This window comes from Rhinolophus ferrumequinum, chromosome 11, assembly GCF_004115265.2.
Source record: "Rhinolophus ferrumequinum isolate MPI-CBG mRhiFer1 chromosome 11, mRhiFer1_v1.p, whole genome shotgun sequence".
Classification (NCBI taxonomy): domain Eukaryota; kingdom Metazoa; phylum Chordata; class Mammalia; order Chiroptera; family Rhinolophidae; genus Rhinolophus; species Rhinolophus ferrumequinum.
In genome coordinates, this window is record NC_046294.1 from 63936449 (window position 1) to 63957787 (window position 21339).

A 21339-nucleotide genomic window follows, 5' to 3' on the forward strand; every position below is an offset into this window, starting at 1 on the left:
GAGTGTGGGTGCTTAGTCAAGGATATTGTGGGAGGGATGCTTTCGTTAGAGGGTCGGATATATCTAGTGATCTTTCAAGTCCGTTTGAGGTCTGATTTGAGTGAGGCTGACATCTCATCAGTGATGCAAACTAAGGTATTGCTGATTCAGTGTCAGATGTTATCTCATTCATGAACACATATTTATCTATTGTCAGCTACATGCCAGGCACTGTTTTAAGCAACCAGACAGAGACTCTCCTTATAGAACCTGCTTTCTGTAACAGGCAGATGGAAGGAGACTCCTGGAGATCAACACTCCAGGACTGTGTTGGATAAAGGACCAAGAATATGTCACATTATATTCTACATATTTGTATAAATCAAAACAGACTCTCTTTGCAGAGAATTAGTATTTTTTTTTATAGTCTACAAAGGCATACCAAGAAATACATTTTGATGATTTCTACAGTCAATAATGAAGAACACATATATAACATTAATTCAATCTTGTTTGCCCAGTTAAATACATTTCTCTATCAGAGGAGAAAAAAAATTCTTTAGACACAAAATACTATGAAAGTTTGATATCCATAGGGATTAAGAAGACAATATAGTGTTTTGGTTAACAACTGGTCTCAAGTTTGACAGAGTAGGATTTGAGAATTAGATCTTTTATTTACTGGCTGAGTCATCAGTGGCAAGTTACTTAACCTAAATCTCTGTTTTCTTATCTGTAGCATAGGGATAAAAATAGTAACTACCTCATGAGTGCTTGGCACCAATAAACATTTGCTGAATGAATGAGGAGTTTAGAAAATACAATGAAGAATGCATTTATTGCACTTACCATACATGGTACCAGCACACAATGATTGAATAGAGTTGGGTGTGGAGATGATGGTAGTGATGATAGTGGTTATAAAACTATTCTGATTTGGAGATAATATCATCTGTGTAGAAAATGCTGTGGAATTTGTAAAAACTCTGTCACAACTAATAAGTGAGTTTAAAAATGTTACAGGATATAAGATCAACATACAAAAATCAATTATTTATATACTCACAACAAACATTGAAGTTAAAATAATAATGTCATTGCATAGCATGAAAAATATGAAGCACTTAGGGATAAATTTGACAAAAGATGTGCAAGATCTGTATAGTAGAACTGTAAAGCATTGTTTAGAGAAATAAAAGAAGACATAAATAAAGGGAGAGATTTAAGAATCAATAGTCTCAAAGTTGTTAAGATGTCAATTCTGTCCAAAATCATCTGTAGAGTCAATGCAATCCTAGTCAAAATCACAGTAGGTTTTTATAAATTTATATGGATTTTAAAACTAATTCTACAGTTTATATGGAAACACAAAGGTTCTGGAATAACCCAAACAACTTTGAAAAAAAGAACAAACCAACAAGACTTAACTTCCCGATTTCAAGACTTGTTTTGAAGCTACATTAACACAGTGTGATATCAGAGTAAAGACAGACAGATAGATTAATGGAACAGAATGGAGAGTTCAGAAATAGACTCATACTTACTTATATGATAACTGATTTTTGACAAAAATACAGAGGGAATTCAGTAGAGAAAAAAGATAACCTTTTCAACAAATGGGATGGAACAATGAATATTTACATATAAAAAAAATGAGCTTAGATCCATACATGGCACCATATACAAACATTAACTAAAAATTGACCATGGATATAAACATAAAACCTATGATTATTAAATTCTAGAAGAAAATGCGGGAGAATATCTTTGTGATCTTAGATTAGGCAAAGATTTCTTAGATACCAAAAGCATGATCTACAAACGAAAAATTCATAAGTTGGATATCATCAAAATTAAAATTTCTGTTCTTCAAAAGATATTATGAAGAGGATGGAAAGATAAACCACAGACTGGAGGAAAATATTTGCAAATCACTTATCTGATAAAGAAATTTTATTCGCATATAAAGAATTCAAATTTTAATAATAAGAAAACCACTCAATTTAAAAAAATGGATAAACAATTTAAATACTGAACCAAACAAGATATGCAGATGGAAATAAGCACCTTTAAAGACGCTCAACATGATCTGAAGATACAAATTAAAACTACGAGATGCCACTGTTTATACCCATTACGATGTCTAAAATTAAGGCAAGTGACCATGCCAAGTATGTCACAAGTGAGGATATGGACCAACTGGAATGCTCCACGTTTACTGTTCGTGGGACTGTATTAATAAAATGGTGCAGACATAGACCTGCCATATAACATAGCCATGCTACTTTTACAATTATTTAAGAGTATTAACAGTACTTCCATACAAAACTTGTATATGAATGTTTTTGCAGTTTTATTTGTAACATCTAAAAACTGAAAACAACCTAAATATCCCTGAACAATTCAACTGTTTTAAAAAAATTGTGTTATACCCATACAATGCTATAGTACTTACAAATAAAATGGAATGATGTATTGCTATATATAGAACATGGATTAATCTCAAAATAATTATTCAGAGTGAAAGAAGCCAGACAAAAAGAGTATATCTGTATGACTCTATTTCTATAAAATTCTAGAAAATGCAAATGAATCCTTAGTAACCAAAAGCTAATCGGAGCCTGGCAGTAGGGAGAATTGGGAACATTTATAATTGGGATTAAAAATGGCAAGGAGGATACTTTTACGCATAATGGTTATGTTTGTTATCTTGATTGTAATAATGGATTCATGTGTATCAAAACATCCCAAATTATTTACTTTAAATATGCATAGTTTATTGTATGTCATTTATAGCTCAGCTTAAAAAAGTAATAGCGCATGGTGTTTGTAACAAAGCTAAGGGCTCATGACATGACTTTAGTGATCCTTGAGCAACCTCAAAAGAGAGTTTTTGCTTGATAGAAAAGATCATAATGGATTTACATTTTCAGTTGTGACCATGTAGATAATTAGCTGTGAGAGCATAGAAGTAAGTAAGTAAATGCTGTCACTGGATACTGGTTGTAGATATGGTTAATACGGAGCCTTAGATGAATCTTCTAATTACTGTTAACACATTTCAGAGTCTTTATTTTCATTTTGTCCTCAAATGTTGGATCATGAGATTGATGCCTGAGCACTCTGTTCCACAGTACTCGTTCACACTTCCAGTTTTTGAGTAAATACACCAATAAACATAGCTTATCTTAATGAGAGAGATTCTAATTTCTAGTGGACATGTCTGATCCTTCATTTAAAAAATAGAGTGAAATTCCACCCATGTATTTTAATTTGCATTAGTGGATGCCTTTCATCTCTGGATTTCTCAAAATCATTTAATGTCCAAAGTCTCTGATAGATCGTTTTCCAGTCTGACAGGTGCACGAAAAGAGAATTAAGTGACTTCAGCCATCACAAAGCAGTTCTGTGACTGCAAGTCTGTGTGCATGTAAGTGAATTCGTGTGTGGTGGGTGCCAGGCGAAGTACAAGCAGAGCTGACCCAGCATCTTTGACTTTGTTGCTTATTGAGATGCATTATTTTGTTAGTGGCCTTAATTTGCTGTTCCCACATCAGGCCAGGTATTTTCATGAAAGGGTATGTCATGGGTAAGTCACAAAGACTGTGCACGAATGCCACATGACCAGAAAAGAAAAAGAATCTAACACGATAGTCTATCCCAAACTTCTCTCAAGATTGTCCTTTGCTTTGGGGTGTGGTCACTATTTACAAGGCTTTTGATATTGCTTTGGATTCACATCGATTTAACTTATACTCAGCATCTCCTATGTTGTAAGCATATTGGCAAACTCTTGGCTTACATTTAATTACGTTATCACCACAACACTGCGATATGGGTAGTAAACCTAGGCTTGCTTGATTTAAACACCTTGTCCAGGGTCAAACAGGTGGTAAGTAATGGAGTCTGGATTTGAAAATAGAGCATTCGAGGCACACAGACCTGGGTTCTTTTACAGTCAGCCATGGGACTTTGGGCAAGTTACCTACTCACATTTGAGACCTGAGGCCCTCATCTGTAAAAGAGAATTATAAAATTTGCATGATGGAGAAGTCTCATAGCACATCATAGATGCTCAGTAAATGCCATTTCACTTGCCTCCCACCCGCTTCTGTCTCCAGATTGTTTCCCTTTCCAGTGTCAGTCTCCACCAGATGAGACTGATCCTCCTGGCTGTTGGCTGTGCAGTTTTCCCCTAAGTGCAGATCTCCTCGTTCTAGAGCTGTCTTCTCAGCACGATTGTGAGTCCTGTGAAGACAGAGATCCTCTCTTATTTATCTCTGCTCCTCCAGTGTCCAGCACAGGGTCCAGGAGAGGCTTATGAATTGAATTCACCGGGGTCATTTAAGAGGTGCTTCCCAACACTTTTAGAACATTTTTTGCAACCTATGTCCCACGTCCCAAATCCTTCCTGCCTACTCTTTGTCTTCATTCCAGGCACTTGGCCATCTGATTCGACCAGCTCCAATTTCCCTGGGTGGCAAGCGCAACCGATGTCTGCACGGTCGCATGGGGCTGTGACAGCTGCGAGTATTCCACCAAACTGGCCGTGGTTTTGTGACAGGACTGTGCCCTGTCCTCATAGATGTTTTCACACCTGGCCAGGTCTCTCAGAGCCTTCTCTGGACCTTAATGTCCTGTTGACATTCTGACACTCAGTTAATGGACATATAGCCTCATGTTTACAATCATTTCTAGTTTTTTAATTTTCCGGTTTTTCTCTTTTATCTGCTACCTGGTATATACTCTTCTAATGTCATAGTAGCATTTTCGTTCTGACTTCCAGGTATCACCCATGAATCTACAGGAACCCATCACGTTTTATATATTTCCATTGAGAATATTTAAGATTACCTTTTGTTGCATGGCATAACACAGTGTAGGGTTCTTTGGTGGATCCCTGTGGAACGGAAACTTCAGTATCATTTGGGTTATCTCCTTTGAATGGTTTAGCCATTCTGAGTTTTATGCAACTAAGTATTTCAGCCTAACTGTTTCTGGACCTTCCACCCTCTCCGTTGCTGTACTTGGCAGTTTGCTGATGCAGAGTCTGGAGGCCAAATTGTGTGCCTAATACAGTCCAACAGAAATATAGAAGATAGAGGATTCAGGCCAGAATTGGAGAAGTGTTTCTTGACTTTTTCCATGGATGTCTTTTAGGGTATAACATGAATTCCATGCCTTCCATGAGTATCCTGACTACTTTTAGAGTTTTTGTAAGCTGAGCCCCCGAGTTTCCCCATTGCAGTGGAAAAGCTTATGGTCCTGTTCCTGTAGGAAGTTTCTGTAGACTAATGATTTGGGTGAGGGCTGGAAACATTGAAGAGCGTTGTATTTTCTCTGGCTTTTCTGGCAGACATCTGATTTCCTCGTTTGCACTTGTTTCAACCATGAAATGAGAAAGGTGGGAGGGAACAGATTGGGCATTTTTCTGCTCCTAATTTAAAATGATTATCCAAGAGTATCTTTCAGAGTGGCTCAGAGTTTGCTCAGTACCCTCTGTAGAGTTCTTGAGGGGGTTAGAGTCCATTCAGAAGGTTTATTGGTACGGCTTCTTTTCTGATTGTTTGGAATAACTGTGACATTGGATTTTCAGGGAAACAGTATAAAGAAGGCTTACGTCTCAGCATGCAAAATACTTTTCATCCTAATAGGCAAAAGAACATCTGAAAGGCCTTTTACATTTTTATGAATGAACACATAAAATAATTTACCCTGGGAGAGTATTTTGTTGCGAAGGAAATCAATTCAATATCAGGTCAAATAGAGATATTGACCTGATACTGCTCGACTATCCCATGCAGCATGGGAAGTGTTTAGACCATGCTCCACCTGTTCTTATTTGCTTCTTGTTGCCTCTTCTGTGTTGTGTATGCGAGTGTTGAGATATGTCTGACTGTGAAAATTCAAATAAAATATTTGTGAATGTTATTATACTTTCCAAGTGGTAGAAGAACCACTTAATGTGGTTTTGCAGAAAATCATTTTCTTATGTAAGGAGAAACATCTTAATGTAATCTCATATTGTGGCTTTCTTCTTTCTTTCTTTTTCCTAGGCCAAGATTACTTAGCACAGCTCTCGTGATTTGGGATGATTTACTTAGTGTCTTCCAGTTTTGCAGTAGCAGTCATGCTCTCTCTGTTTTCTCTTAGGAGTCATCTCTACCGCAGACATTCTTGATCGAGAGACAATGGGGTCATACTGGCTGACAGTGTATGCCACAGATCGGGGTGTTGTTCCACTGTATTCCACTATCGAGGTCTACATTGAAATTGAAGACGTGAACGACAATGCCCCGCTGACCTCGGAACCTATTTATTATCCTGTTGTCATGGAAAACTCTCCAAAGGAGGTGTCTGTCATTCAGATCCAGGCTGAGGATCCTGACTCTAGTTCCAGTGAAAAACTGACATACAGGATTACAAGTGGGAATCCTCAGAACTTTTTTGCCATCGATGTCAAAACAGGTAAGGGATTGCTCCTAGAACTTTTTAGAAACTGGTAGTCCAACTTTTATATCCGTCAGCCTGACACTTGCTGTTCCTATTATTTTATTTATCCCCTTATTTGTTTTATTGTGTGGAGAACAGTATCCTCCTTTTCTCGGGATCGTTTCTGAAAAGGAGAGCGTTCTACTTGTCGGGTTGGTATATTTTAATTTCAGCTGATACCAAGGTGAAGTGATCTAATAAACACCAGAGGCTTTCACAGAAAGCCGTAGATTTGCTTTCCTCATAAAAAGAAAAAGTGGTCCCCAGGGTACTCAGAAGGCCAACTGCTGCCTTCCTCTTTCCTGGGAAAGAGTACCCTGGCCTCTGCTGGGTTCTGTGGGTAAGCTGGGTTTGTGACACCCCTCTTTCTGGGAACTTCTTCCTTCCGTGGTCTTAGTCCAGCTTTCTGTAAATGATCGCCTTAGAGCCTTAAGTTTAAGCCCCAGATTTGTTATGATTCCTGTCTACCCATCAATGAAATGTCAATGTTTAGAAGAACTTCCGTTGTCTCAATCTTTAATTTTCTGGGGGGTTTTTTTTGCTTAAAAAATTCCTAGACATTGTAATGAACACTTAATTTGTTGAATAGGATCAGAAAGGGTAGATGTGGAATTTGGTTGAATGCATTCTGAGACGAGTACATACAGGAGGAAAATGCTTTGTAGAGTATATCTCAGGTCTTTGTTTTCTTGTGATTTGCCTCTATTTGATCTTAACAAGGGAGTAAAACAGTCAGTGAGAGTTATGATGGTACAATTTTAATTAATTGAAATTTAGAAGAATGTAAAAATGGTGCTATAGCTAACTCATCCTGGGCAAGCGAGTTGATACTGGTAAAATGTTAGTGTAGGTTGATATTTGTTGGTGTAGACACTCTCAGGTTTCTGAAAAAACTACTGCTCGAGTTGATAGGTATTTCTTCTGCTTATGTTTGTTAAAGTAGAAACATGCAGCTGACCCCAAGCATTTTATAAATGTCTGGTTCCCATTAACATAATTTGAAGAGAATGCCAAGGTTTTTTAAAACTATTGATTTTCTCTAATTATGAGTGGGTCAGTCATTTTGTTAAGCCGAGGTAAGCATTCTGACAGTGTTGAATGGGGATTTAATTTGCATTTCATTGTAAGACAAAGAGTGGTCATCAGCTATCAATGTATAAATGAGACCTGCTTGAACTTAAATGAGAAGTCTCAGAGATTTGGAGCTCAGCCCAACCTTTCAGAGCCCCGGGAAGGAGACAGAAGTGCTCATGCACCTGAACACCCCTGGGCTGTGCTGGGAAGTCCCTCCTGATTCTTTCTTACTATAACAAAGAGCTCCATATCATATGGTGACAGGGAAATGAATTCAGATACTTCAGAAAGTCAAGAGAGAACAGTGACCAAAAAAAAGTCACAGTAAGAAGATGGGGGCACCAACATCTTTACATTTCACAGCCCCTGTGGAGTCTGACACACCCCCAGTCAGATTTTACATCTTCCCTCTTGATTCCATTGCCACATGAATCATTAACAGTGAGCCCAGTATCCTGTAAGTTTAAAGACATTGCAGAAGGGCAGTTTTCAACTGTTCTCCTCCACTTACCACTGAACATAAAGAAAGAATAAACGTCACAGGGAAGAATTTGGGTTGGATGAGAAGAGCACAGAATACCCATTATGTGCAGAGAGCATGTAGACTCGTGTATCTAAAGCTATCTTTTATACAGCTTTTGAAAGTTTACACATGAATGTTCAGAAAGTATTGCGTTATAACTTGGCCTATCTTGCCTAATAAGAGCCTTAATCATATTTATAATTTCTCTGTTCTTGTCATAGATTTTTAAAAAGCATTTGTGCCAGGAATAACATTTTAGGTTAACTTTTTAAATTGCCTAAAATAAATATAGCATACTTGGTAATTCTCAGACACATGATAAGACAACACTGGACTTGGTTTATCCATTTATTCACTCACCAAGCATCTATTGTGCCTACCGGTTTCCAAACAAGATCTAATAAATAGTTATAAAATTAAAACGTGGTCCAAGTTTTTCAGGGACTCAGGGGTACATGCTATTAAAACAATTAACAAATATTTATGATACAGTGAAGCAGTGCAGTAATTGATTATAGTAGAGGAGTTTCACTCAATCTGAGATTGCCAAGAGTGATGGGGAAGGAGAGCTCCATGAAGGAGGGAACATTTGAGACTATATGTCCTGGGTTTCAAATCCTTGCTCTGCACTTCTTACCTGGGAAACAGGAAAACACAGACTACATCAGACAGTCCTGGCCTCACCAGCTTTGTGAACTTGGGCAAGTTATTGAAACTTTGTGAATGTCAGTTTTCAGCGAGAAAGGGTTATTGCAAGGAATATGGGAGTCCTTATGTGAAATGCTTTGCGTAGTGCCTGGCACACTGCAGCTCTGCCATGCAGGTTGATAGCCCATCCTGGCTGCTTTAACTCTGATTACGGGCAAGTCATGTTATCTCCTGGGGCCTCAGATTCTTATCTGGGAAATGACAATGACTTTACTTAACTTCACAGGGGTTGCTCATAAAGGACTGAATGCCAGGATGTGTTTGAAATCTGTTGGTAAACTACAAAACACTATAACAATCATGTTACTACTATGTCTGTTTCTTTTGAGATTCACAGAACCACAAGCTTGGTGTAATTCTTGTTTAGCTTGTTGCTCTAACTGTCATGATGTCTATGGAGCAAACTTCAGCCAGCTCAACTAACTCTTTAAAGAGATACTTTAATTTTGGGGATCTCTTCCTGTCTCTAAAGTCATTTGCCTGAAATAGTTATGTTGATGGAACATCTTTCAGTAATGAAGCTGGGGATGTACCTACCCGGTATAGTTAGGAAAGATTTGTGCTTCGATTTTTTCAACTAAAAATTGGATGTGGACTCTATTAAACTGACCTTTCATTTCTTCCTCTGTGGTAGAGCTGAAATTTATGGAGGTTTTTTGTGTGTTGTTTTGGCAATGTGCTACATAATAAATAAAGATTAAAATGATTAATGTGAAGTCAGATAATATCAATACTTAGGGTCCACAGATTGCTTCAGGTAACAGATGTCCTGGACGCAGGAAAGGAGAGAGATTTCTCCATTGAACACTCTGTTCTCTACCCAAAAAACTGCTGTTTTATTCTAACAGACTTCAAATCACATAGAATCAGTAGTCGGTGGACCTTCTTCAGTAATTCCTGTGGCTTAAAAAGAAAAACAAAAGCTGTCATGCTGCGAGGTCCTTTCTGGCCTGTACAGAGAGCCCTTAAGATTAATTCCAGGCTGAGCAGTTGAATCCAATCAAATACAGCTTCCTTGCATATGCGTCTTCGCTAGTCAGATACTAGAGGCCTGCCCGTGTGTTCTGAACAGCAGATACCCAACAGGTGGTGTTCACTTGCTTCTTTGGGTAAACCAGGACTTAAATGCTTCCTTCCATGGCCACTGGCTAGTCATCCAGGAACAGGTGTAGGAAATTCCTCTAGGGTTTTGGATTGTTTATTTTAGCCACGTCTATAGTAAGGAATCCACTTAGCACAATGCCAGCATTTGGTAGAGCACTCGATGAATGCTTGGTGGTGGTGGTGGTGGTAAGCGTCTTGTATTCTCCACTGGAATGAAGCTTGTGTAAGCCGCAGGCATACAACAACACTGTCTTTTGAGGACGGTGTACTTGAAAGAGAGCAATGTCTTCTTGTACTAGTTGATAGGTAGCACTGGAGCCTTCCATTCAGTCTTGTAAAGTGTATGGTGCACTACTGTGTATCACTCCTGTTCTAGATCCCAGATGTTGGCGGGATGCGTGATATAACAGAAGTACGTATGAGACCGTTTCTGCACTTAGGGAAAATATAGGAATCACACATGTGATGTGCTTGAGCAAGAGTGTAAGGCTGTTTTTATACAAAAATAAATGCTCAGACTCTGGCATGTAAGCTGTGAACGGGGTAATGTGTCAGAGCGGGGTGGCCATTGCCAGCTGGTGTAAGAGGGGTTGGGATAAGGACTTCTCAGACTTGAAGTAGGCCCTGCAGAGAGAAAAGCCAGAGACTACCCAGAGAATATAAACAAGTTAACTGACCTTGAAACCCATCCGTTGCTACTGCGGCTAGTTTGAGAGGCATTATATCTTTAGGAAAGGAATTGTAAAAGACTCATTCATGTCTGGAGTATTGGAAGAAATTAGAGGTAGCAAATATGCGCATCTCTTTTGTTTTTTGGTTTGATGATCTCTTCCTTTATGTAATATTATAATACGTTAAAATGTGTATTTTTACATCTTCCTTCTGAGAGGCCTACTTTTACAGGGAAAAACATACATAAGAGAGATCCCTTCATTCTTTCTTTTGCCTCTGTTAAAATATAAATCCAGGATTAGCATGTGCTCTGTTGAGAGCCTATGTCTGTGAAAGCAATCCTTGCTTTCTCCAGATCTTCTGATGGTTGGTTAAGCAGGATATGGGCTTTCTAAATTCCTTTCTGCAGGTGCCATGTCTCCCTTTGGCTCAGGCCCTGGTCACTGGCAGAGTGACCAGTATTTCGCCTGTATTTGAGTGGAGGTGAAGCTCAGCTGTCTTTTACTTTCTGTGAACATCTTGGGATAAACGTGACCAAAGTGTACTTTATGTGTAGACAGACCAGTTGCCCTCCCCACTAGGAGAGCTGAGAGGAGGAGATCCTCTTCTACATTGTGTCTGCTGCAGGACACCTCAAATACTACCATTGATTCCTTTGGGTTTTGACACTTTCCCCTATTAAAACATGAGAGGAGCTTATTCAAGTATTGTATACCTTTACTTTTTAAATCAACTCTAAGCAATATCATATACCATATACCTTGCCTTTTGGTATACGGTATAAGACATAGTGGGTAAGTGTCAACAGAAGAGGTAACACAAAGAGGAATCTAGACCATACTTGAGCGTGATAATAATCCCGGAGCAAGCTTGTTAGACTACAGAGAGCTGGGGTAGAGCCCAATGCTTTGCATTTCTAACAAGGTCCCAGATGAGGCTGGTGTTGCTCCCCTGAGAGCCTGGTTAGGAAGGCTCTGGACTTCAGCATCCAAGAGAAACAAAGGAGGGAGGTCACAGGGTGCTGAGAGATGCCCCTGCGGCCAAGACAAGGTAGCCGACTTCTCAATTCATCCATCCACTCTTGCCTTATAGTGCTGGAGTTTTGGGATCTGACTATGATTTCAAAGTGTCGCTTCAGTCCCTGACCCCCAATCCACTCTCATATCCTTGCTTATTTTTCCTGTTTTATGAAGGGGAGAAAAATGAAAATCCTGTCTCTTTAATTGTCCATGAGCAAAACATGAGATTCCTAAGTCTTGCAATTAATAAAACAATCCGGGTTATGTAATATTTGGATGCACTTGTATTATTTCCAAATATATAGAATTAAGCAGAATTTGTTACCAAGTGAAATTTACAGATACTTTAATGAATAAACAAACATTTGATATATTACTATATCATTATAAAAAAAAGATCACTCATAAAACAGCGGTGCTCAAAATAATTTGGTATCTTAAGTAAGCTAAGCCTTAGGTTTCTGCACAGCCTTGTTTGATCATAATCTTCTTAGCAAACCACCTTAGAAAACAGAAGGATACCTTACTTCCTGTATAAACTCAGAGATTAAAAAGAAAACAGGCAAGGTGAAGTTACAAGGGTACAAATATTGGTGTTTTTTTTTTACCCAGTGAACATGATAGAAATCTCATGTTACCGTCTCTTATTCCTTATTCCTTCCTAATGGAAAGCTAAATTCTCCTGAATGGGAAGAAATGGCTGCTGGATGATGAGTTGATATTCATAAGTACGGGCGCAAAGGGGATAATGTAGCGAATGAGTATGTATGAAACTGTAAATCATCCTCGCTCCTTCTTTCAGCCATGAAAGGAGGCCTTGTCCTATAGAACATTAAATTGTGTTCATTTAATCCAACAAGTCCCCTAGAACAAATCGGGCTCATGCAGATTTATCACAGGGGGGTTATTTAAATTCACCGGTGACCTTTGCATCCCAATGCATGTGCTCCAAATGAACAAGGACAAAGGGAACTTTTCTGCACTGTCATTATGTCACTGGGGAGGCTGTGTTTCCCCATTTGATCAACTCTCAGCTGTGGCTGGGGTGAGGTGGGGGGTGGGGGGCGGAGGTGTTCCGAGGGTGTAGAAGGATTGGTCAGGTTGGCCACCGGAAGGGAAAGCATGCCCTCCCCTGGTGTGGATTCTGGCTCTGTCTTCCTGTGGCTTGATTTTTGTTTCAGTGCTGGTTGTGAAGGCAAGTACCAATTTCAAAGTTTATCCATCTCAATATTGTTAACCTTTTATATTGGGAGAGTCTTTGTTGTGGGGGGCTGTCCTATGCATTATAAGATATTCAGCAGCACTTCTGGCCTCTTTTCGATGCCAGTAGCATCCTTCCCCCTAGTTGTGACAGCCAAACTATCTCCAGACATTGTTGAATGTCCCCTGGGAGTGAAATTGCCCCCCATTGAGTATCATGGAACTAATGTGAAATATTTTGTAGGACTTTATTGCATAGGGCCCTAAACAAAGCTCCCTGTATAGAATGAATTACTGGTTATGGAGATGTGATGGTATTGTTAACTTAAAAACAACGTGTGTATGCATATACCTATATCTAGATATATGCATACATATATATCATTTATAATAAAATGGCAGAATGAAAAGGAGAAGAAATCCAAAGCCTCCCTCCTCTCATTTCCCTCTGATTTCAGGTTCTTTGTATCTTGAAGTCCCTATGAATACTTGAAATAAAATCTATTATGAAAAAAAAAAGAACAGAACAATAACAAAACTTCAAACAGAATGAATGTGGATGAAGTTATCATTTTTTCAACTCTTAGTATTTGGAGAGGATTTGGCTGGTAACAAAATTCTCATCAGAGTCAGTCTTGAATAGTGTTCTCAGAAGACAGCATGAAGAGATTATTTTGAAGGTTCCAGGGTTTATTCCCTTGAAATGCTTAAGCAGCTCCCAATCCTGTTGCAGCTTAATGTCAGTCAGCCTTCTGACAGATAAATATGTGGATTGTTTCTTCCCTGAAATAAAAGTGATGAAAAAGAAAAAAAAAAAATCCTGTTTACCTTGATTGGGGATTGTGCAGCCAGGTATTAATATCTAGATTAACGCTCTCTGAGCCCTTCGGCATCCCTTAAAAGTATACAATTCTCAATTACAAGCCCCAGGAACTGGTAGATCCCTGGGACTTAGACCAGTGTCCCTGATCACCGTCTTTGGATGATACATCATAGGACTGTAAAGACTTAACTAAGTGGGAACTGGTACCACCGTCAGTAATAGGAAGGAAACCTTTTCCCCAAAATTAAGTCAAGTTTCAATGAATCCCGCTGTTGCTTAGGCAACATCAAGTGTTTTATCCCATTTATGAGATTCAGATCTTTGAGTTCATACGACTGTTTCTTGGCAAAAGGATTTTCAGGGGCTGATTTTATAAAACCGAATTACAGGCAGGGATAGGGAACTTTGGCAAAAGGGAGAGAGGACTGAGCAGGCACAAGCTGGAGAGAAGAGAAGTGATATGGCTGCCTGGCTGGGAGGTGGCTGAGAGGTGCCTCCTAAAGGGTCAGGGTGCTGGTCATTTTGCATGGCTCCTGGTGTTCCTGACTTCCATGCGGCTCCTGTGTCCGGCTGACCCACCTGGGGCGGTGGAGAAGAGGGACAGTCTTCCTAGATATCGAGACTGCCTGGCGCTCAGCTGCCGGAATAGCTGCTCCTGGAAATTACTGAGAATCATTTGGGAGGTGATAGAGTCATGTAAATAAAGCAGAAGATGGAGGTGCGTGCATGCGTGCGTGCATGTGTAGAAAGAGAAAGATTGATTGATTAAGGTTATAAATTTCCTTTTTATTTTTTTTATTTTTTCTATCTGACCATTAATTGCACAGCAATAATTTACTGCATTAGCTTATTACTTTCTTCTGTTCTGAGAGAAACAGTGAATTTTAATTGAAACCACTGCCCGCCTCTCTTCACTCTCCCAGGCCCTGTTAGGGAGACTCCTGGATGTGCCCTGGGTGTATGCTCCCTCTTCCCCAGGTATGATGGGACGGTGGGAAGAGGAACCATAACCCAGAGCACAGTTGTGCTCTGTGCCCTGAGCCATGCTGGTGTTTTCATGTATTAGCATGTTTAGCTCTCACCAAAATCCTGGAAAGAAACTAGGGCTTTGGGCACCTACATGACTGGCTCAAGGTCACCCAGTTAGTCAGCACTGAGCTAGGGTTGGTCTGATTAACGGTCCATAATGCTAAAGACAAGTGCTATCACATTTGAAAAGTGTGAGCAAACTCAGTACACATGTTAATGATCCTAGAACTTTGGAACTCAGGGAAATCTTTCAGATGATTGTATGCACACTCTTTGTTTTGCAGGTGTATTATGGGTTCAGTCATGTCCCCCAAAAAGACATGTTTGAATTCCCAATCCCCCTGTATCCCTGAATATGACCATATTTGGAAATAGGGTGGGTCTTTGCAGATGTAATCAAGTTTAAAGGAGAGGTCATTTTGGATTCGGGTGTACCCTAATTCAGTGACTGATGTCCTTGTTAGAAAAGGGAAATTTGAACGCAGAAACAGAGACACAGAGGGAAATCGCCATGTGAAGATGGAGACAGAGATTGGAATCATTCTGCCACAATCCAAGGCATGCTAAGGATTACCAGCAATCACTAGAAGCTAGGAAAGGACAAGGAAAGGTTCTCCCTCTAGGGTCTTCAGAGGGAGCATGGCTCTGCTGACACCGATTCTGGGCCTTCAGAACTAAATGAGAATCCATTTACATCATTTTAGGCCACCCAGTTGGTGGTACTTCGTTATGGCAGTCCTAGGAAACTCAAAGAAGGTGCACTTTCAGGGTACAGGTAGGCAGGCGGAGCTCTCCTAAGGGAGTGAAGCTACTTGGTAGAACCAAAAACCCCTGACTGCTAGTACAGGGTTCTTTATACTAAACTAAATGTTAAGAATTTCAGCAGTTTTTACACTAGTCACACCTGCCTTTGAGTAGTCTTTTTGTTTTGTTTTGTAGTACTTTTGACCTAGTTGAGTTTAATTATTTGGGTAGTTCTAAAAGCGATAGGGTTTTGAAGAGAAACTTCTGTGGCATTGAAATAATATAATTATTTCGGGACTTCTGAAGGATCCTCATGGCTGGTCGGACCTCTCCTGTTGCACAGGGCTGATCATGGGAGTGTTTTTATATTAAAGGCACGAGTCCACGTGGAAGTTACTATTGTTGCCTGGCAACGGTGTGCTTCATAACTCAGATCTCCTCAGCGTCTGTTATTTTGTCATTTCTCAGGTTTTTAAAGTAGATTCTCTGGAATTACTTTTCTTTCCAAGCACTGGAAGTTTCTACCTGGAAAGTTACTATAGGATGAAGTATAGTTTCACCGTGACTTTGAGAAACTGAAGTCCAGTATTGGTATTATTACTCCTTTCTGCTCTGGTCTGTCATAAGCCACAAATGACTTTGTTTCTTTGACATTCGTATAAAAATGTATCAGTGGCTTAAAAATCTGTAAATTTTATTCACATCGAGGTAGATTATTTTAGGAAAGCATATGGGACTCTAACGATAAAATTAGGAAAACAACATGCAGTGATTTGTGTATAGCATTCTCATTACTTTATAGCAAAATGACAAATGTTTGTTTAGGACTCCGCCATGCACAGTCATAGTTAGACTTCAGCATAACACTGGGAAGAAGAGACGCCCCATGGAGTAGTGTTCAAGAGCTTGGACACTAGGATCAGATGTCTTTGCAGGTGCATCTGAGTTCTGTGACTTCTTAACTGTGTGATGTCGGGCACATTACTTAACCTCTCTGAGAGTCGGTGTCATCCTCTGTGGAAATGGGGAAAATTGTAGTAACTTAGGAATTGGCTTGCCACCAAGATTAAATGAGTTAATATATGTAAAACACTTTTAAAAAGTACTTAGCATGGAAAATGATATTGTCTTCACAAGTACAGAATTTGCTTTAGCTAATTTAGCATCCACATGATATGATTTAAGTCCTTAGGCAGTTGCTGTTTTCAAACTGCAAATAAGTATAACACTTTACCTATAATTTCAGTAAGTCTCATCTTGTAAGATTGTGTCCGTATGCCATGTTGACTTTCCTACAGGTGATCTAAATTAAGTTGTGGCTGAAAAGTGGACTGTTATAGAGCTAGATAGCCCTCTCTCAGGCTCTTAGAAACCTCTCTCCCTATTTTAGATATAGCTACTTCCCAAGAATAAAATAGTAAGAATGCCTTGGAAAGAGCACTGGTCGTAGCAATTGGGTTATCCAGATTTCAGTCCAGTTCCTAACATAACTACTCGTCTCATGGACAAGTTGACATCATTTCTGTAGACTTCGGAATCCTCACCTATACATCACTGAATTTGAACCAGAATTAAAACCATCAGTACCTGATGCGTGCTGCCACTCTGTTTTCCTGGCCCCGTGGTAGGCATCACTAATAACTGGGAATTCTGAAAGATTTCTCTGAGTTCCAAAGTTCTAGGATCATTAACGTGTGTATTGAGCCTTTCATGTTATGTCCACGCTTGGCATCCTGTACAGCCTAACCGTGATGGGGACTTGGTATGAGAAGGTGTATTTATTTGCCATTAAAGGCTTTGGGACCATTTCCTCCTCTCATAGTCTTTGAGTCTATAAATGACAGTGGCATTAAAGGGAAGGAAAGAAAGACACTGATGGCAGAGGCTGTGTAGCAATAGTTACCCAGGACTCAGTGACACTGAGCATAGGTGAACAGTAGAGGTGAGGACAGTTGGTAGGGTATAGTGCAAAGGACAACCAGGCCTTGAAATCTCACAGAGAGGATGGATACCTTGTGGTAAATAACGTTGGAGGTATCTGCCCAGCCCACAGCACCATCCCTTTTCTCCTAGTACCCCCAATCCTTCCCTCCTTGCCCCAGCAACTAGATGGGATGGACACTGGGACTGAGAGTCTTTCTTCTTGGAATTTGTTAGTGGGACTTAGAGATCATTTCTGGCTATGGCGGAACTGAGAAGTTGTAAACCTGGGAACTCTAGGTGAATGTTTGTGTCCCCCCCAAAATTCCTATGTTGAAACCTAATCACAAATGTGATGGTTTTTAAAGGTGGGGACTTTGGGAAGTAATGTCATGAGGGCAGAGCCCTCATGAATAAGATGACTCCCCTTATAAAAGAGACCCCAGAGAGCTCCCTCACCCCTTCCACTATGTGAGGACATAAGCTAGAAGACATTCCCATAATCTATCAGCCAGGAAGTGGGCCTTCACCAGGTGCTGACTCTGCCAGCATCTTGACCCTGGACTTCCATTCTGCAGAACTGTGGGATAGAAATGTGTGTTATTTATAAACCACCAAGTACACAATCTTTTGTTGTAACAGACTAAGACAGTGGTTGTATGCGTGAAGCAGCTGAGAGAGACAGATATGCTCTGATAAGCTTGATCCTAAATTCCTTCCAATGGCTGGTCCAGATGTTAGTGAAATTCAGATGTGCTGTTTGCCTTAGATTTTCTAATATACCCGTAGTAATAACATGTAAATTTGCCAAGATTTGAAATGGGTTTCTCTTTATATAAGTGAAAGGACTGTAACAGGCTATTACTGTGGAAACCAAAGCAGGAATGAGGCTCAAGAAACAAGAAATGTTCTTTAATGTTGGTTGCTGCACAAAGGCTAAAGACTAGACGAAGCTTTTAGATTTGGTGTTTGGGGGAGAGATCCGTGGAAGGTATTTGTCTTTATAAGTCTTATAAGTCACATTATTGCTGGGAGTTTTCATCTACATTAGTTTGAATGTTGACCATCACTTTTTGTCTTTCATGTGTGAAATTCTATTGGTCATAACCTAAAATATTTGTGGTCTCCAACATGTGCTTGGATTAAGCCCTGTCTCTCTTTATTAATAGTTCTTAGATGGATATTTACTGTTTTAAATTTTATCTGTAGTGTTCCATAAACAAATTTGCCAAAAATTCTGTTAAAAGTAAGTTATCCTATTTTAGACAAAGTCTGCTTATCGTTAAGGTGCTGACCAAGATGTGGATGATAACCACCTGTCTTCTAGGAATTTCGCCCTGTGAAACTCAGCCAGCATGGGAGGCATGGATTGCTTTTGGATTGGAGTGCTCTCTCATTCACATACCAGCCATATGGCAATGAACAAGTTTTTGACTTCTTATGGCTCAGATTCCCCATCTGTAAAATGGGGGTACTGAATGAGTTGTTGCAAGGATAAAAGGGCAGATGTACTTTATAACACGCTTAGCTTAGCTTTTTAAATATTAACTATTATAGTGTAGTTATCAAACGCATTCAAAATTCTTGCCTTGCAGTTTGCTTATAAAAAATCCTTTCTTGAAAATTGATGAAGAACCAGTCTGATGAAATGCATTGAAAAGCTCAGATATATACCAAATTGAGTACTAAAAATACTTAAATACTAAAATTATAGAAATATGTCTACACCCATCATTTTATGGGTACGTACTGTATATCAGTTACTGTTCTAGGCATAGAGACTCTAAGGATGGTAAAACAAGGACTCGACCTTTTAAGATCTCATGGGTATTTCACCAGAAGTATTTCACCATCAAGTGTCATTGATTGCTACTGACAGACAGCTTTAAAATGAAACAATTAAGTTAATAATATTAAGGTTTTTTATGGGACTTTTTTCTGGCAATAATAAATGATTATAATATATATCGGTTGTTTTACAAAAGAAAACATCTGAGGACATGAGTGAGGAGATGTAAAATAAATCCATCATGTTAGAAACAGACTATTACAGGCCGAAAATACTAAGCTTTTGCCAATGCACCCTTTTTAAATATGTTGCCATTGCAGATACTTCAGTCAAGCAAGACAAATCCAATTTTACCTCCTACCACTTAAGTTAATTTCTCTTCTCTGCAAAATTTCCTGTTTTATAAAGACATACTTCATCTTGGCTATGTACACACTGAATTGTTCATTTTTTACTTAGTTAAATTGTTTCCTGTCATAGTGAGAAATGCTTTCCTCTGAAGAAATGATGTTCGTGCACGGGAAATAGGGAGATTTATTAAAATGGTTATTATGAAACTAGATGTAGACATCTTTTTATAATTTTAGTATGTTTAAGTATTTTTAGTACCCAATGAAACGACTGTCAGTGTGAAGTGGGCTTTGATGATCAGAGTCTGCAGTCTCCCTTTTATACCTAACCAAATATACTTGGTGGATTTGTATTTACTTGCATATGTGTAGAAATATTAGAGATGTTTTCCGGCGATCTCCATCAATGCTTTGCTGAGTTGTAATGACTGGTAAATAACGTAAATTATTTTGTGCTTTCATCCTTCTCTGGTTTAATAAGCTTTTATGGTTTGGATTCTGTGTATAGATGGGGGAGGAACACAGAGAAATAGGAAATTTCTCAGGCCTAATTTCTCAGGCCTAATTTCTCAGGCTGTTTACAAGACAAAAACACTTTACAATAAAGGAAAAGCCTGTGTTTCAGGGTGAATCCTGAGCTTGTTACTGAAGTTACATGTTTGAATTTTAGTCATATCTAGTGTCTCCAGAGGTAGAGGAATTATATACATAAGTGTTTTTCCCAGATAACTGAAGTTTAACTCATTAAGAGCACAAACAAAAATTTATATTCCTGAATCACTTTCCAAAATGTATTAAATGCGTCTTCTCATTTTCAATCCTATATACTGAGTATAATGCTACAAGCAGGTCTGCCTTCATGTACTTCTTACTTAGGTAGTCCCGTGGGGCCCCTGCTCAGAAGGGCCGTGTGCTTGGTTTAATCTTCTGCTACCATTGTCTGGAAATTCTGAATAATTTTTTGAACAAGGGGCTTGGCATTTTAATTTTGAACTGGGACCTACAAATTATGTATCCCGTCATGGATACAAGGTTTCCATTTGGACTGGTAATTATTGTCTGGGGCCATCAAACGCAGTCCTATTTGGGTTTCCTGACTTGGGCTCGGCTTGCCAGCCCTCACTTCTGTTATCAGTACACCTCTCTCTTCCAGGGCTCTGCCTTCTAATTTGCTGCTTCTCATCTGCTGAGACATCATATAAATAAGGTATTAGAATAGTAAGTAGGCTGAGAATCACTAGGCTTTGAAGGGTGACCTTGAAGACCCCTCCCACAGAGTAAATGTGCCAACGACTTCAGTAGCTGGGCTTTGCTGCTCCTATTCAGTGATCACAGGCCGTTTTTTGCTCCTCTCCTGGACTGATTGCCTTGGTGCAGAGGCTGTCTCTGTATAAACACCAGGTGGGACCATGCATTTCTGGCCCGTTTCCATTAAAGGAAAATTGTTGTAAGCAATCTATTTAGAAAGTCTAATTTTATTTTTTTTTTCAAAATTAATCATGGATGATAAATAGGTAAGTGAGGTTTCTTTTTAAGAGACCCCTGTTACATAAATCTTTAAATGAAGATTTCACTCTTGACTGTGAGAGAACCTTTTGTATTCCAGTAATTTCTTTCCTTTCAGATTGTCTGTATACCTTCAAAGCAGTGTTCTTGCTTGGAGTCCTCTTTTCCTAAAGTAAACTGTGGCATACCTTTTTGACGCAAGTCACAGTTTCTTGGTTCTCCCTACAATTATGCAACCTCATTTGTCATTGTCTACTTAGGCACTTGTCAGCTAAATAAAGTGGAAGTGTTCTATCTGCAGTGATTTCTGGTTTTCTTCTGGTATGTTTTTCTGGTTCCCAACATCCAAGCTATCTGTAGCAAAAGCAAGCATAACCAAATAAACGTTCTGTTGCTATTTTTTAGGC

The 21339-nt window shown here is 39.2% G+C and overlaps 1 protein-coding gene across 3 annotated transcripts in view; it reads left to right on the plus strand.

The window, feature by feature from the left end:
* FAT3 (FAT atypical cadherin 3) overlaps positions 1-21339 on the plus strand; it is a 507587-nt gene that overhangs the window by 146787 nt on the left and 339461 nt on the right. For all 3 annotated transcript variants that reach the window (XM_033120991.1, XM_033120992.1, XM_033120993.1), the window contains exon 2: positions 6133-6447. In XM_033120991.1, the coding sequence (XP_032976882.1) occupies positions 6133-6447 (315 nt within the window). The remainder of the gene's footprint in view (positions 1-6132; positions 6448-21339) is intronic.